This window comes from Ambystoma mexicanum, chromosome 5p, assembly GCF_040938575.1.
Source record: "Ambystoma mexicanum isolate Mex_15411 chromosome 5p, UKY_AmexF1_1, whole genome shotgun sequence".
In the NCBI taxonomy this organism is placed as follows: domain Eukaryota; kingdom Metazoa; phylum Chordata; class Amphibia; order Caudata; family Ambystomatidae; genus Ambystoma; species Ambystoma mexicanum.
In genome coordinates this window covers 848,715,720-848,733,990 of record NC_090930.1, presented here as the reverse complement: position 1 = coordinate 848,733,990, position 18,271 = coordinate 848,715,720, and the positions used below count along the sequence as shown (strand labels likewise).

Here is an 18,271-nt window from a genome sequence, read left to right as displayed (position 1 = left end):
TCCACCTGCGCTCGTGCCCGCCTGATTCACAGTAGGCAACAACGTTGAACAAGCCCAAGGTAGGACATGCAGGAACTAGGAGGCTGGAGATCCCACTCATTCTATGAATGTGGTTCTTCTTCATTCCTGGTTCTGCTTGAAATCAACACACACGTGCACTTCTCCATTACTTCACCTTCACTATCTGCATCCACAGAAAAGGATTCAATATATTTTTGGTTGAATTATTCGATTACTGAAGGTATTCTTAGTAGACATATTATATGCCCGTAGGCACTCCCAGTGAGCACTTGGGCAGTAATGGCTCCGGTGGCAGAAGGACTGAGCAGAGCAAGAGCCATTTCACGACAGCCTGCCAAGAAGGCATCATTGCCATTAGCTCCCAGGATAAAAAGCAGCTCGTGGGGGGGGGGAGTACGAATCGAGTTCCCTGTACAAAAAGACCTATATTTCATATGGTCACTGCGGAAGCGTCAAAAGAAGCTTGCAGGGTCGTCCCATTATTCCTTCAATGCCTGGCTGCAGAGGTGCAGGAGCCAGGCACCACGGGGTGAAGCCAGATAAGTGGGGAATTCAAATGGGCAGGAGGGGTGGAGGTTGTGGAGAGGGGAGCAGCAAGTATGTAACTTCTCCCCCACTCCCAGATGCCAAGGTGAATGAATACCAGAACCTAACTGATCAGACCAGACTCTGCTGCATTTTATTAGCACATGGTGGACAGAGAACACAAAGTATTTGGTAGTTGCATGCACAATGTCTGCGCAGTGGTAGAAGTGTACCGTAAAACATAGTGGAACTGTGACCCTGGTGGTGGATGGAGTAGACAGGAAGGTAGCAACATGCAACACATGTTTCAAGGGCTGCAGCCTTACTGGTTGGCAGCCAATGGAGGTGAAACCGATTTCAGCTTAGCTGTAACTGCTGTTGGGAGGTAAAGTGGAGAAGTGTGCTTCAGCTTCTTAAAAAAAACAGTTCTGGAATTGTGGAAATGGTTGCAAAAAGCAGTGGGACTGTTGGCAGTAAAAAATAAAAGTAGTGGAACGCCGTTCCGGCTCACTTCGACCACTGTGTCTGTGGAGGTATGCCAGTAGGCACTGTGCAATCATAGGGCCGTGTCCTAGCTGTATAAATCCGGGCATGCCATGTTCAGACTGTTCCGGTGCACAGCGAGCGCTGTGGGCAGCCACACCAGCATTTGCCATTATTTTTCCTTTAAGCCTTGATGTTCAAAAATATTGCAGGCCTTCCCGTAATGGTTATTTCATACGGCTGGCACACTATTGATTTGCAAAAGGCAATAGCAAATATCTGTATTTACAAACGGAATCTACACGCTGCACCACGCAGCAGAACGATACAAATATAGAGGGTCATTTCAGGTCCCTTTTAATGGCTGCCGGTGGGAGGGGATTTGCAAAGCCCGAAAGTGCTAATTAATGAAACATTTCTCCTAATTCTAATCTATTTGTTGACAATTCCACAGGCTGAGGCGCTACATGACTTCGAGGCGGCCAATGCAGATGAGCTCGATTTAAAACGAGGAGACGTCGTGCTCGTCATCCCTTCGGAGGCAGAGGCCGATCAGGTAATGCAGGGAGCCGCAGCAACCCCGCTCAGTGGAATCATGGGGTTTGTTGGGACATCATTTTTCATGACTTATTCATGTCCAAGGTCAGGTGTGCAACGGAACTTACATTTTGGGCGTGGGGGGGGCTAACTGGTGATGAGAGGGGCCATTCCAAAAACCAGGCAGGGCAAAAGTAGAGGCTCAGCCCCCTCTATTCAATCCCAAGGAATGTCTGGCTCGGCTCAAGTAAGCGCAATATGCCAGTGAGAATTACCAAGTGATTGGTTTGAAATATAACATACACATTTAGTTGCTTTGATCATTTTGTATATCTAAAGCCCAGGTATCCGATCAAGCATCACCCTTTAAGCAAATGTTACCACCAGGGGGCCAGACAGTAGTACAGTGTGCCACCACCCCTTCCCTCTCCCACCCACCCTCACACTCCCCTACACCTAACCTCTACCCGCAAAAATCAGCTCATCCCAACATTACACATAGGAGCGCGCTCACACACATTTACACAACATTCACTCACTCATTTAAACATACCAATCACTCGAGCCCCTATTCACTGTACACTCACTCACTCATACGCACACCCAGTCCACCATCCTTCATCCACATCACGTAATACATATACACACTCCTTGCACACATGCATACATACACAACACTGCTCCCCTCCCCTTTCTGCTTAAAAAAAAGCAAGTGGGCACATCAGCCCCCTCCCCTCGGATGCCAAAGAGCACATACGTTGTTATACGTTGGCCCGCATCCGTGGGGAGGGGGCTGATGTGTGCATTTGATTTTTGTTAGGCAGAGAGGCGAGGGAAGTCTATGTACCCGATGACAACACAGGACGTGACGTTGCATGTCCTGTGAACCCGATGACAAAGTTACAATGTTTCCGATGATAAAATGAATTGTATCAAGGCAGCGGACAAAAAGCTATTTTAGATCGAAACCATATATTAACTGTGCCGCTGCATAGATTTGTAATGGGTGCAATCATTCAATACCACAGCTGCACCCAGAAGAACCATTGTGGGCTGGGAGTGCTCCTTCCATTTGCCCCTGCAGCCTAACTTGGCCACTTAGTGCCATCGTATATCTGTTAAAGCCTCACATGGCATGTATCGCTATACTATGCTAAATATTGCCTGTGATGCTATAAAATGCTAAGTGCAGCCTCATATAGACAAGTAGAACTACCTTATCTTAGGCCTCGTATGCATTGTATAATCATCAAAAGCAAACTACAGCCTCGCCAGTCTACATTGTATGGTCATGCCAAGCGCAGCCAGAACCACCCAAGTACTCTCTACATAAATGATTCAGCGTGATTTGTATAGTGCATAAGGAACAGAATCCCTTCTACGTGATCTGATTTTGAGAGGTTAAAGAAAGTTAGGCCCTAAGAGGTCAAGTAATTTTCGACTGGAGAAGCTGGGATTTGCACCCAGGTAACCTAACGATAATCTATTTATATAGCGCGATACACGTGTTTCAAAGCGCTTCAAGGCAAGGGGGCGGGGGGGCGTGACAAGGGAAAATATAATGACATTCTTACAGACCATGAACATTAAGGATGCAAAATTAACTATCATACTCAGCCTGTCAACATTTCAGATAGTGCAAGAGCTAAGACATAGATAAGGAAGGGAGGGGGAGAGTGGGAAGGAAATGGAAACAGACAGGCGACTACTGTACTAGGCCTGATGACATTTCTGGTAGAGCCGGAGAAAAACAAAAGGTGAGGGAGAGGGGTGCAGAAAGGGAGGGGAGGAACAAAACAAGCGACTATCATACTAGGCCTGACGACATTTCAGATAGTGCTGGGGTGGGAGGACAAGTAAGGGAAGGGGGGAGGAGACAGACAAGGTTGCTATCATACTAGGTCTAGAGACAATCCTGATAGAGTAAGTGCATAGAAGAAAGTAAGGAGATAGGGAAAGGGAGAGGAGGAGAGAACAGAACAATCAAAAAGAGTGGAGAAGCAAGAGGGAACATATCCTATCTGTTTCTGTATTGTGTGCTTTCATGAGCTGAAACAGTTGTTTGAGTTTAATAAACAAACCATTCTAAGTCAATCTGAAAATATAAAATACATCTTTATCTAATCTGTTTGGTTGCAGAGGGGGTAACTCCCACTGTACAATCGCTCGTAATGTTGCATGCGTGAATGGAACCCAGCACATGTAGAGTGCCAAATCCAAATGGATACATTTTAATCAACTGTGTTTTTCACAAAGCAATAAACCACTCTTTGAAATCGGAGGCCAGGGGTCGCAGAGGCAGTGCCCCGAGTACAAAGGAGATTGCCAGGGGTAGTAGCTGGCAGGCCTATATGCCTTTAATTGAGGTTCATGGCTGAATGTCTGGAATCACGCAGCAATCCAGCTTCTGGCAGGACTGGAGGCGCAATGGTGTGCAAGGATTTAGACGAGGTGATGCTGAAAGTGACTTGAACCAGTACATGGCACGGAGGAGGTCCCATAGGTACGACGTCCTTTCATCGCCAGGCATTTCTACGCCTGCAATTTAAACGTGTACGAAATAACCAGGACGGGCTTTCAAATGCAGTCCTCAAAGCGACACCAGAAATTTGGGCCAAATTTTTCTTTCATTTTACTCGAACTTATAGCAAAAAGAAAAGAAATTCCCCACACTTGGACAGTCGCAATTCTGATCCCAATTTACAAATCAGGAGACCGAAAGACGCCAGGCAACTATAGACCCATAGCCTTGCTAGACCCATTGGGAAAATTATTTGCAAGCTACCTTCAAAAACAACTGAACATCTGGGCAGCAAAGAACGGAAAACAGGCGAAAAGGCAAACTGGCTTTGTGACAAAAATTGGAACAAATGTAAACCTACTGTTACTGAATATGATAAAAGTAGAAGCAAGCATCAAAAACCAACATGTATATGCTTTGTTCATAGACTTGAAAATGGCATTCGATTCAGTAAACAGACAGAAACTCTGGGGTAAATTAACAGCATGGGGTTGTCCCACTTACATCTTAAACCCAATTATTCAACTATATTCAAATACCTCCATTCGAGTTCGACTCACAAATGCTGGAATGGTCACACAAGCAATTCCTACCTGGAATGGGTTGAAGCAAGGCTGTCCGTTAGCTGCGTGTTTATACAATCTATATACCAACGACTTTGAGAAGCAGATTGAAAACACGAAAGCAAATCCCCCAAGAATTAACAACGAAACGATTCAGGCACTAATCTATGCTGATCATATTATTATACTGGATAAAACGATATCCGGACTACAAGAATCTCTGAACAAAACCAAAGATTACATGTATATAAATGATCTCCAAATCAATACGTGTAAAACAAAGATCATGAAACTCATCTGTCAGAAGCAGAAATAATAATGAAAAAGAATGGTACGAAAACATTGAAGAAAAGACCAGATCCTTGGCTAGGCAAGGTAGATTCTTTCATCAGAAGTATGGTACATACTCAGTGAAGGCCACAATGCTATTATACAGGCAAAAGGTAGTTCCAATCATAACCTATGGCAGTGAATCCTTAATCAATGGGAAGGTTATTAACTGGTCTGTTCTAGAAGGTCTATATTGGCGACAAACGTTAGCACTCCCCAAATCGTTTCCTATTGCTAGGATCCGTTTTGAATTGGGCTTACAATCGATAGAATCTATAGTCACATGGAAACAGATGGACCTTTATAGAAAAGTCATTTCGGATGATCAGATACCATCACTGGAAATATTAAAAAGAAAAGAACAAGCATTTCAAACAACAGCTCTTTTGAAATGGATTACAACAATAAAGAGAAAAATGCAAGCTGAAGAAATTACCGAAGAACTGTTGGTAAAGAGACCCCAGCATGCGAAAAGAAAATTAAAAACGAATGACTGGATAAAAACAATAGACAAACAAAAAAACTACAAACGGTTCCTTAAATGTGACACAGAAGTAAGAGCTTTAAACGAACTACCAGAATATGTAATGCAATTCCTTGATAGGATGATTCGTGACTTATTTTTAAGATTTCGCCTGAATATACTCCCAACTAGGGACTACTTAGCTACATTTGATAAAACGGGTTCTACTTCCGCGGACTGCAGATTTTGTAAAGAACTCCAAACACCAGAAACACTATTCCATTTAATCATGGTGTGCCCGATGTTGAAAGAAAAAAGAGAACTATTCAGAACCTTTTTTGGTATTTCCAATAAAGAGATGACAACAGAAGAAAGATGGGCGAATCTGCTAAGAGGAAATGATCAGTGGCTAATAATTACAATAATTAAATTCTGGACTGAGATCATGAAATGAGTCGAAATGAATGGACCAAATGAAATTTTTCTTTCTTTTTTTAACTATAGAATTGAAAAAGAATGTAATGTAAAGTTTGTAAAATCAAACCAAACATTTAATTAAAAAATAAAATAATAATAATAAATTAATTTTTTTGGGGGGGTGGGAAAGGGCAGAGAAGTGGTGGGGGTCGGGTATAGTCAAAAATAGGTGCGAGAGGGGAGATTTAGGGGGACCCCCATAAAAAAATCTTTTTTAAATCGGACTTTTTCGTTATTTTTTACACGTTTGAATTGCAGGTGTAGAAATGCCTACCGATGAAATGACATGGAACCGTCCGATGAGTCCCTGTGAGCGAACATTGACTTGTTATGTATCTTATGTATCCAAGCCCCACCTGAATCATTTCATGTTTAATGTTAGAACATGTGGAACAACTTTCCCACCTGCATTGCATGCAGTCCACATATGTGTGGTGTATGAATGACTGTCCTCTTGATTGTGTCTTGAGTTTAGGGATTTTTTTGTATGGTGACTGGATGTGTTTAGAATCTTTGCAAAGTTGGGTACATTTATTTATTTATTTATTATTTGTATTGCACCAGATAACAAACCCAGGGTCATGAGGATCGGCACAAACACAATTAACTTGTAGATAACAAAAGCACAGGGGAAACAAGCGCATGCCTCGCGTAAACTGTTCAAAGGAGTAACAGCCCCGCAAGCCAGGTGGCAAGGCAGTCCACAGCTTGGAGGCTACTAGTCAAAGGCACACTGTCCACCTGATGCCATGTTTCTTCTCGGCACGAAGTTAGGTACATGGAACTTCCTTGTGTTCCTGGTGGACACCTTAATGTTAAGCCCATCCTCCTTCCCTGGTGTCTTCACACTCAGGGTAGAAGGGAATTTTGAGGGAACCGAGTTTGAGTGGGTGTTTCCAGGACCACTATATTTCTCAGTTTCCTTTCTCCAGAAAAGGGCTGCAAATTTAGTTAGAGAGACATTTCCGAGGTGGAAACCTTTGCAGGTAATCTCCCCGCCTTCTTTACCAGCCCCAGTACCCCTATCCCAACTCGGGCAAAGGGAACATCGGGGTGCTGCCTATAGAGGCGTTTGGTATACCCCAGTCCCAACATAGAGTTCCCATATAAGATGCTGCTTCAGGAAACCTCAGAACCTGCTTGAAGTTCACAAAAGCTGGCCATCCCATTTTAGGGAAACTAAGATCAACTGGATGAATTTTCTTTGTCAACGGTCTTGCCGTGTTCTTTGTGCTGCTCATACTTTTCTCTTTACAGTGCTTACCTTGAACTGCACTGTCACCACCCTTTTATTGTGACAGTCCGCATCAGAGCCAGTTCAGGCAAGCCTCATCTCCTACCTCGCTAGTATCCTCTTGAGCACCACTTCAAGAATCATAATGATAATAAGTTGGTGTTTGTTGCTGCCGAGTTGCCATTTTTAGTGCTCCAAATAACAGGTGTCCCTATTTTCCTGTTTATTGGTATTCAATTTGTTGACCATGGAAGGATAAAATGCTGAGCAGCCCCGGCTAGGATTTGAACCTGTGGGCTGCAGGTTGAGCATGGATCTCTGCAGTGAGTCGTTCATTCTCTGAGCTATCTGATTGGCTATCCTCGGCTCCCATTCCTTAAGGATGGCATTGGGCTAGTCCTCCATCTGCAGTTTCGGCAAAACTGAATGATACTGGTGCGGTCCTTGTGTTGATTTCACCAGTAGGATGAAACCTCCGGATAATTTGCCAGATATTTGCAAGGGATTCCTACATCCCCAATCACCCTGCAGTAGATTGAGACTTAAGAAGCAGCCATTTGGCTGATGTGGGAGAACTGTGCCAACGTCCTGTTTGTGGTGGGGCCGGTTTGCTTTCACTGGAAAACACCCCACCTGGAGGTACTCGGTGTAGACAAGTTCCCCAAGTTTGAACTATCTCCATGCCCTTTTTGCTGGATAGGAAGTGTGTTGCATCCGTGCATGCCCCATTCTGCTCCGGCACAGTCCTTGCAATAGAACATGGATCAGTGTAGGGAAATGAGGTCTTAAGACAAGGGACAGGAAAGGAGGAAGGAGGGGCTCTAGGAAAGAAGAGGGGGCATAGGTGAAACAGCACAGGTGGTGGCAAGTCTGTGGTGGATGCGCCGCAGTTACCAGAGTTTAGGGTGTCCCCCACACTATGAGACCTACGAGGTGAGAGTAACCAATCCACGATCTCTGGCCACAGCATGGAAATCGGACCCGGGAAGGCATGCCTGCTCCGAGACATCATGAATCTCAAGGACTATACAGATAGTCCTTAAGAGCGAGCAGCCTTGAACGATACCGCGCCGTGGTCATCTCGCAGTTAACTTCATCTGGCAGGATGCAGATCTTTCCAGCAAATAAAAATGTGACGCAAAGATAGAAGGCAGACCATAATGACTAGGTCCTACAGGGAGCAATACAAACGTAAGGAACCGTGAGTGAAAACGGTGAGCGAGTATATTCGGCATTAGAACCCGATCCGAGGCAAACGTGGCGCTCCATGACCATCTCCAGTGCGTTACGGGTCTGATTCTTCCCGTGAATCAGTGTGGTGGGCGGTTGAAGGAGGAGTTAGTTCCGACTTAGATTTAGCAGGTGTGCACACTCCAGGGTCTGTAATGAAATCTACTTGTATCCATTAAACATTAGTAAGTTCAACCATTTTCTAACCGAAGAACAATGCCTGTGGCTCCGATGGTGGCAAATGTAGTTACTGGACGGGCTATGCTGCGTGCCTGCTTTAGAAGAGGGGTAATAGGCCATGCACTGTTTCAATTACATTTTGACAAGGTCTTCCTTAAGCTATGGTGTCTGCGCTGTTCTTTAATGTTTGTTGGGTTGAAGACCTCTATAAGCGCTTCGCTCAACAGGTTTTTTAGCGTTGCTCTGAAGTCCTACTTACTGAGCCCGAAACTGATGAGCACATTCGTAACAAGACCATATATGTTAAGTGATAGCATCACACAACTTGTGCATACGAGTGTTTTGTGACTAAGCGCTTTTTCAAGGTACTGCAATCTTTTGTAATAGTGTGTGTTTAGTATGTAGTTGCTGCATCGGTTCTGATAATACTTTGGGCTTCTTTAACGTTCCAAAATCTTGGTCGTTGTACTTTAGCCAGTTTCAGGGTTAGGAGATGAATAAGTGCCAGAACATGGTAACCCGATAAGTGCAGCAGAGGTTGGCTCAGTTCCAGTTGGGTCCGCATTGACTGCAGTGGAGTAGCATTTGCTGTCATTGCTGGGTTTCCTTTGGTTTTCTGGGCCTCTGTTCGGAAGATCCCCCGTGGCCTTCTGAAACACCATCACAGCTTGCGGGAAGCGGCGATCGGGGGCTGCTGGCAGGCAGGGCAAGCGGGTGGAAGGTATCGGCATCTGCACGATGTTGATTGGCTCCGGGAGTGAGAGCGGCTGATCCCCCTCAGGCAGCCACGCAGGTGGTACCCTCTTTCTCTTTCTTATCTATGCTGCCATCTCGTCAAACCATTGGCTATGATCTCGCTGAGCAACAGATTCGTTGAAGACACGTGACCACTGTCAGTCAAACCACAGAAAGCAGGAATTAGCATCATTTTCTTTTAGCCAAATATTAGAGTAACAATATGCTGTTAACCAACATTGGCAGCAATTGAAAGAAAATGCCACAGCTTTGAAGTAATTATCAGTTAAGTGCTGTTGTGTACACCACAGGCGGCATGAGCACACATGTACCTAGCAGGACTATAAGGTAACCACATCAGGAAAGCATGCGTTGCTCGGCTGCACCTCACCTTCTCCGGGTTTATGTACCTTGAGCCTGTAGCCAGAATTTCATGTCATGTAAACCACTCACAAATTGTGAGGAACAGAAATCACTTTTAAGTTTGAGCTCACAGGTGTCACTTTGTCGACATCTACTGGGCCTACAACTATTGTTAAGATGGGGGCTAGATGGCAAACTAGTATAAACACATTTCCCTTAGTGAAGCGTCATTATTCTCTGAGTGTGTACATTTGTGGCATTGTGATTTGCCGAGGGGTACACATTCTGCATGCCCCTTATTTGCAATTGGTTGTCTCTGCTGTCAATTTAAGGGTAATAAGTTTCAGATGCGCAGCAGTGTTCGTTTCGGTCTTCATTATTTGTTTTTAGTGTGTGCTTGTCGGATTTGAACGAATTCATGTTTTCATTTCTAATGGGGGACACTTAATTGTTGTCCTTTAATGAAGTTAATTAGGGTATTTGAGGCATCCTTTCACATGTGACAACCCCTGACACATTGGGCCTCATTACGAGTCTGGCGGTAACCTGCTGGTTTTTCCGGCTCGGTTACCGCCGGACTCGAATTACCATTCCGCCTTCGTGATTCCTGGAATTACCAGGGCATTACAACCCAGGTGACCCGGGAATTCCGGAGGCGGAATTCGGTAAATCCCCATTCCCATTGAGTCCCACAGGACTCAATGGGAATGGGGACCATGGAAAACGTCTCACTGATTGGAATTGACAAGAGCTGTGCTGTTGTCAATAATTGATTCTTGTAATGTCCTTTACGTAGGCCTACCTAAATCCTCCCTCACCAAATCCAGCTTATCCAAGATAAGGTGGCTAGGTTGATCTTGGGGTTGAGGTTCTCTGGTCCATATCGCGCCCGCATTGAAAGCCCTCCATAGTTCAAGCCTGTATTGTTTTAATATCCTCTCTGCATCTTCCCATAGGACTCAATGGGAATGGGGACCATGGAAACACTGGCACCATCTCGTAATGGTGCCGGTGTTTCCACGTCTGCCTCAAGGCGGGCGGTGTTAAATCCGCCAGATAAAACCTGGCGGGAATGACACCTCAGCCTGCAGGACTCGAGATCACCCGGTATGGAAACAACGGTGGCGGCGGGTTTACCGCCACCGTCATTTCCATACTGGGTGACTCGTAATGAGGCCCATTGTTTGTTTCAGCATAGGGCGATGGCGGCTTGAAGCTGATAATGCAGGGATATGGTCAATGGCTTTTTAATATGGACTATGGGTGAGAGGAGCATCATAATCTCTTATGAATCGGTACATAAAGGTGGTAAGAGCTAGGATTCGGGAACCCCACACTGAAGTTGATGGGTCTAACAAGAGATTTTAAATAATCAATGTATTGCTCAGAACCAGAGCAGATGATACAAACATGGTCTATGTATCTAAGCCCACAAGGTAAGGGGGTCTTTCAGCTGCCTTTTCTAAAGGCAGACTTTTTTCAAATGTGGCCATGTGCGCACTGGGCTGGACAGTGGCGCCATTGCCAGAACCTCCAAATGTAAATAGTGTTGTCACTAAAACGTAGAGTACTTCTTGGGGATAGTCAAGAAATGCAATTGAACGGGGTGCCCTTTATGGCGGGAACATCTGTCGGCTGCAAGACGTCCCTTACCTCCAAACCTACTCTCTCCCACGGCTCTTTCAACTCAGGTGCAGGTCTAGAGCGCCCCATCGCCCCAGAAAATCCTCAGCACCAACGTGAATTCTGGCTAGAACGCTAAGGTCAAATCATGTCACCATTGTGAATAGAGCTTTCTGCTGTAGTGCCTGTCTAAACACAAAAGGCTTTTATTAAATACATGTCTTCAAAAGGTGAAAATGCAGTAACTGTATGAATTAGCCCATTCTGACAGTCCATTATCAACAGCTATACAACGGAAAATATAGAGAATTAGAGCTTTTTTTATGTAATAGGGAATTCTGGAACAATTCACAGAACGCTTTGAACGTCTGTGTGTTTATTCTCAACCAAGGCCCTCCACAGCAAGTTGGGTTTTAGGGTGGGGAGTCAGAAAGGGAAAAGCATGAAACGCGTCGGAAACATGAGCAGCATTTGAGCTGCGAACTTGTGTAAAAGTGACAGTGAATTTCAGTTCAATCCCCTCTAGAAAAGGATTAATCATGTTCTAGCCGTGACAAGAGATGAACTATTTTCCAAAATGGCCGGCGATAGGGAGCTGGCGAACTTGTTTGGCTGGGATAAAATCAGGATCCACTCCAGTTCAATTTCCATCTTGTGGTCTCTGTGCAGGAAGTGCTTCATGATATGAAACCAGAAGAGGACTTTATACCTTCCAACTTACTACAAAAGAAATTGTAAAAACGCAGGACAACACTGCAGGTAAATCATTGATTTGAATGTGTGTGCAGAAAATGGCTACTGGGCTATCACACCTAAGAACATCTGGATTTGAAAGAACCAGAAGAGAGGAACACCTGCACGGGATATGGCTGGTTTAAACCCTTGAACATGCCATTGGCAGTGAAATGGTGAACCAGGGAGTTCATTCTTTTATTATAAGAGTGTCGGGAATTAAAAGGTTCTTCTACAACCATAACTGATAAGAGAGAAAGCACCATGGTGGCCCAGTATTTAGGACGACGTCCAAGCCTGCCCTTTGAGAGAAACACACGCATTGTCTGAAACTCAAGATCCGTTCGTAGGCCTGTTTGAGACTCTGATTTCATTACCTAGAAGTCTGGCACAGAGGGATCTGTGTGTTCTAAAATGAATGTACATGTTATAGGGATCATCATATTGAAATAATTAAAAGAGCTGAAGGTTGATAATGACAAATGTTGATTCAGATCCAGGAACCTTTCTACTTTATTAGCACCCAGGGCAGGGAGCCAACAAATCAGGTTGCTCAAAAAGCAGGCTGAAACCACTAATCTCAGCCCGCTTTCCGAGCAGTCTACTGGCTGGTTCGCCCGCCGCGCCCTCTTACCCCACCCTCCCTTATTTTATTTTTGTTAAGGTTTTCCCCAAACCCGCCCTACTTACCTGGTTTCAACGGTGGCCCCTCTACCGACATCGCCGCACTTCTGCTGTTTCTCTGTGGGCGCAATGGGCATGGAAGAGGGGCTCTGTATAGAGCCCTGCCTTCCATTTACATGGCACACGGCGTCCTGTTAAATGTATGAAAATACTATTTTTTAGCACCCCGGGTTACCGCTTGGGTAACCCTGGGTGCTAATAGCCTTAAGACCAGTGGTTTAAGTGGGATTGGAAATCGAGGGGGCGGCCCTAGTTAGCGGGTGTGGCCTAAGGACACGCCCCCTAAGGAGAGTCCCCCTTCTATTAAGGGGGGCAGCTGGTAAAAGTTGGAGTTGGGGCACACTGGCATTATTGCCTTTGATGCGCCCAGCCCCTCCTTTTAAATAAAGGAGGGGCTGGGCACACCAAAAGGTGTGACACCAGTGTGCCCCAGCTCGCAGCAGGCAGTCCTTTCATTCAAGGAGCCCGCTTTAACCACGGAGGGTCCAGTCTCTCCTTTTGTTTTCGATTAACTAGTCATCACCAAGGATCATGCTGGGTGATGACTAGTTAGTTAGTTAGTTAGTTAGTTAGTTACTCAAAACAAAAGCTGTGGATCCAGCCCTCCTCATGTTCCGAGTACGTAGACATCAGGCAGCCCGCACTGCACGGCTACACCGGCGATGCCTTTTTTTGTTTCTTCTAAATCGAAGTGCTGACACCTGCAGGCAGCTGGTGTAGCCGTGCAGCCTCTACACTGGCTGCCTGAGGTGTCGGCTGGCTGGGGCTAGTCGGGGGTGGGCCCCGGCAAGGCCCCAGCTCGGGAGCGTTTTCTGGAGACTGCTGGGGCCTGGCAGGCCCCGGCCCACTTAAAGCCCTGCTTAAGACCCTCTCCGGCAAGCCAGATCCAGTCTTATCAGCCAGAGGACACTTGTTAAAAGCCTTTGCTTTGCTCTGGCCTTTAACTCGGGCCCGGGCCAATAAGACCCGATCCGACCCACTGGATCGGGTCTTAACGCCATATTCATAAAGGACAGATTATTTTCTGGATGTGCACCCTAAAGAGCGCAGTGGATTTCTGACCTCCGTCAGCCTAATGCTTTACTCTAGAATGTCAAGGACTATTACCGTAAGGTTACAGATCCTTTGTTTGGTTTAATTCTAAACAACAGAGTGCTCTTAAAACTCAACACATTCATTAAGGATAAACTGTACAGTAACTTCTGTAAAGTGATAGTTTAATTGGACTTAAATATTGATGGATCATTATCATATAGTTGAAACTTGGATTTAATATCTCAGAATGTCATGCATGGAAGCACTTTCCATTGGAATACATTGAAAGGAGATGAGGATTGAGGGGCAGCCTTGATGTGATCCTCATTAGATCCAAACCATACCTCAAACTTCATAATGACTCTAAAATGAACTTATGGCTGAATTTGCAACTTGCAAATACAGATCAAACAGGTTACTGCAATACCAGGTGGTGCATCACAGCCAAAAAAAGGGCCATGCGACTCAATCACAGGCCTTCCCAGAATCTCTTGCAATGAACCACCTTCCCTGATTGATCATGAGGCATGTTCCTAGTTGCCATGAGATGCACAAGATGTTTCCAAACTCACTGGTTTGGGATAATGCTGTGGTGGTCTTTAGTGTACTGTCTGTGGAATGGGCTTATTCCCTGGGCTGGCCTGCAGTTTACATTTTAGGGATTGCAGAGCTGTAAATCGAGATTTACACGTGAGTTTGTTTTCCTTCCATTAACTACTTTCAGTCTTTTAAGCATTTCCATGATGGAAGTATGTGAGTTGTTCAATTTCGCATTTTGCCTAAAGACCTTTCAGCAGCATTTGCTTTTTGCCTCCAGAGTTCAGGACCTTGTTGTTCCCTGGCAACATTTTCATCTTTAACCCTGTCAGTTGATTTGTTTTACACTTGGTTACTACGTCCCGTTGCTAGGAGCTATTCTGAGATGATTGTGCATCCATGTTCAGATTAACATTGGGGCTCAGAAGAGGCAACACATGCTTCGGCCGCATGGATGGGTTAACAGGAGAAACACGTGGATGGGGGGGTGGAGTCCTGCCCACACCCCTTAAAGATAAAGCTCTTTTATGTCAGTAACCTTCTGCTAAGGTATGAGATACAATTCTCTCAGCTGATGCACCAGTCTTCCCCTCGGTATAAAGCTCTGAACTAATTGAGCTTGCCATATGTTTAGCACAGCTGCTCATTTGCTCAGATGTCCATGGAGAGGTTAAAGAAAATGAGTGCAGCCTGTACAATACTCTGTTCCAGCGGGGCGTAGGAGGGCTGCCTAAAAGAGATACTTTCTAAAAATGGAAGACTAAAGGGGAAGCATTTGCTGAATTATCCTTTTGGGGGTGGCATTTGGCACCCAGCTTCCTATGCATTCAATATCACTTCTGTTCAATCATGTTTGATATCATTAATGCACCTGTTGTTGCTGAACACATATGTAGTGTGTCATAAAATGAAATGAGCGAATATTGGTATCATCATGTGCCTTCTAATATGTTTTAGGCACCGCCCACCTGTAAATCCTCACACCAGATAAATCCAAAATTAGTGTTGGAGGAAAAGATTGTGACCTGAAAACAGACATATGTAAGCCCTTATAGGCGCTTCTACAAAGGTCATGGGTGGTGGAAGTCCACCAAAAGGGGGAGAAATATGTGTGAATGCCTGAACACAAGAGGGACATTTTGTGACACCCTGTGCATTTGAAAACAACCCTTCTTAAGCTTTTATTACACCAGCGCCTCCGCTCCCCTGACTCGTCAACTCCCTCTCCTTAGGCAATCCCACAGTCCATAATGTCTGGCAGTAAATGACTCTCCGTGAATCCGGTGCTCTGGATGCATCCACAGCTCCAGGGACATGGGCAGTGACCAGGGCAGCATCCACAGCTCCAGCGACATGGGCAACGACCAGGGCTGCATCCACAGCTCCAGCGACATGGGCAGGCCACAAGGGCTGCATCCACAGCTCCAGCGACATGGGCAGTGACCAGGGCAGCATCCACAGCTCCAGCGACATGGGCAACGACCAGGGCTGCATCCACAGCTCTAGCGACATGGGCAGGCCACAAGGGCTGCATCCACAGCTCCAGCGACATGGGCAGTGACCAGGGCAGCATCCACAGCTCCAGCGACATGGGCAACGACCAGGGCTGCATCCACAGCTCCAGCGACATGGGCAGGCCACAAGGGCTGCATCCACAGCTCCAGCGACATGGGCAGGCCACAAGGGCTGCATCCACAGCTCCAGGGACATGGGCAGTGACCAGGGCAGCATCCACAGCTCCAGCGACATGGGCAACGACCAGGGCTGCATCCACAGCTCCAGCGACATGGGCAGTGACCAGGGCAGCATCCACAGCTCCAGCGACATGGGCAACGACCAGGGCTGCATCCACAGCTCCAGCGACATGGGCAGGCCACAAGGGCTGCATCCACAGCTCCAGCGACATGGGCAGTGACCAGGGCAGCATCCACAGCTCCAGCGACATGGGCAACGACCAGGGCTGCATCCACAGCTCCAGCGACATGGGCAGGCCACAAGGGCTGCATCCACAGCTCCAGCGACATGGGCAGTGACCAGGGCTACATCCACAGCTCCAGGGACATGGGCAGTGACCAGGGCTGCATCCACAGCTCCAGGGACATGGGCAGTGACCAGGGCTGCATCCAGAGCTCCAGCGACACGGGCAATGACCAGGGCTGCATCCACAGCTCCAGCGACATGGGCAACGACCAGGGATGCATCCACAGCTCCAGCGACATGGGCAACGACCAGGGATGCATCCACAGCTCCAGCGACATGGGCAACGACCAGGGCTGTATCCACAGATCCAGCGACATGGGCAGTGACCAGGGCTGCATCCACAGCTCCAGTGACATGGGCAACGACCAGGGATGCATCCACAGCTCCAGCGACATGGGCAACGACCAGGGCTACATCCGCAGCTCCAGCAACATGGGCAATGACCAGGGCTGCCTCCACAGCTCCAGCGACATGGGCAGTGACCAGGGCTGCATCCACAGCTCCAGGGACATGGGCAGTAACCAGGGCTGCATCCACAGCTCCAGGGACATGGGCAGTGACCAGGGCTGCATCCACAGCTCCAGAGACATGGGCAACGACCAGGGCTGCATCCACAGCTCCAACGAGATGGGCAATGAGCAGGGCTGCATCCACAGGTCCAGCGACATGGGCAACGACCAGGGATGCATCAACAGCTCCTGCGACATGGGCAATGAGCAGGGCTGCATCCACAGGTCCAGCAACATGGGGAACGACCAGGGCTGCATCCACAGCTCCAGCGACATGGCAGTGACCAGGGCTGCATCCACAGCTCCAGCGACATGGACAGTGACCAGGGCTGCATCCACAGCTCCAGCGACATGGGCAATGACCAGGGCTGCATCCACAGCTCCAGGGACATGGGCAGTAACCAGGGCGGCATCCACAGCTCCAGGGACATGGGCAGTAACCAGGGCTGCATCCACAGCTCAAGGGACATGGGCAGTGACCAGGACTGCTTCCACAGCTCCAGCGACATGGGAAACGACCAGGGCTGCATCCACAGCTCCAGCGACATGGGCAACGACCAGGGCTGCATCCACAGCTCCAGAGACATGGGCAACGACCAGGGCTGCATCCACAGCTCCAGCGACATGGGCAGTGACCAGGGCTGCATCCACCCCTCCAGGGACATGGGCAACGACCAGGGCTGCATCCACAGCTCCAGCGACATGGGAAACGACCAGGGCTGCATCCACAGCTCCAGCGACATGGGCAACGACCAGGCCTGCATCCACAGCTCCAGCGACATGGGCAACGACCAGGGCTGCATCCACACCTCCAGCGACATGGACAGTGACCAGGGCTGCATCCACAGCTCCAGCAACATGGGCAATGACCAGGGCTGCATCCACAGTTCCTGGGACATGGGCAATGACCAGGGCTGCATCCACAGCTCCAGGGACATGGGCAGGCGACCAGGGCTGCATCCACAGCTCCAGGGACATGGGCAGTGACCAGGGCTGCATCCACAGCTCCAGGGACATGGGCAGTGACCAGGGCTGCATCCACAGCTCCAGGGACACTGCATCCACAGCAGTGACCAGGGTTGCATCCACAGCTCCAGCGACATGGGCAGTGACCAGGGCTGCATCCACAGCTCCAGCGACATGGGCAATGACCAGGGCTGCATCCACAGCTCAAGGGACAACGTGGGACAACATGGGCGGTGACCAGGGCTGCATCCAACCGGCTTCCTTTCTGCCTGGCAGGGTTTCCGGCTCCTATGTGTTCTAGAATGCTGTTTGAGATTCTGACATGTCCATTGAGAAAGAGGGTGGTATTTATTTTCAATGAATAAGAAGTATTCATTAGAGAAGTAGAGTGATTTAGATAGCCAGGGATGTTCTGAGTAAAGCTTCTTTTACTAAGTGTATGCCGTATTCCAAACCTGTATAATCAGTGGCTGAGAATGACTCTCATGTAAAATACAGGGCTGTTCTGATAACCATTTTCACACCTGTAACTCGGAAATGACA

General features: G+C 47.4%; 1 protein-coding gene across 4 annotated transcripts in view; it reads left to right on the top strand.

Annotated features, from left to right (window-relative positions):
- The window catches only part of AMPH (amphiphysin), a 1,422,934-nt gene that overhangs the window by 1,392,274 nt on the left and 12,389 nt on the right, over positions 1-18,271 (top strand). For all 4 annotated transcript variants that reach the window (XM_069613278.1, XM_069613276.1, XM_069613275.1 and 1 more), the window contains one exon: positions 1,484-1,585. In XM_069613278.1, coding sequence (XP_069469379.1) covers positions 1,484-1,585 — 102 coding nt within the window. The remainder of the gene's footprint in view (positions 1-1,483; positions 1,586-18,271) is intronic.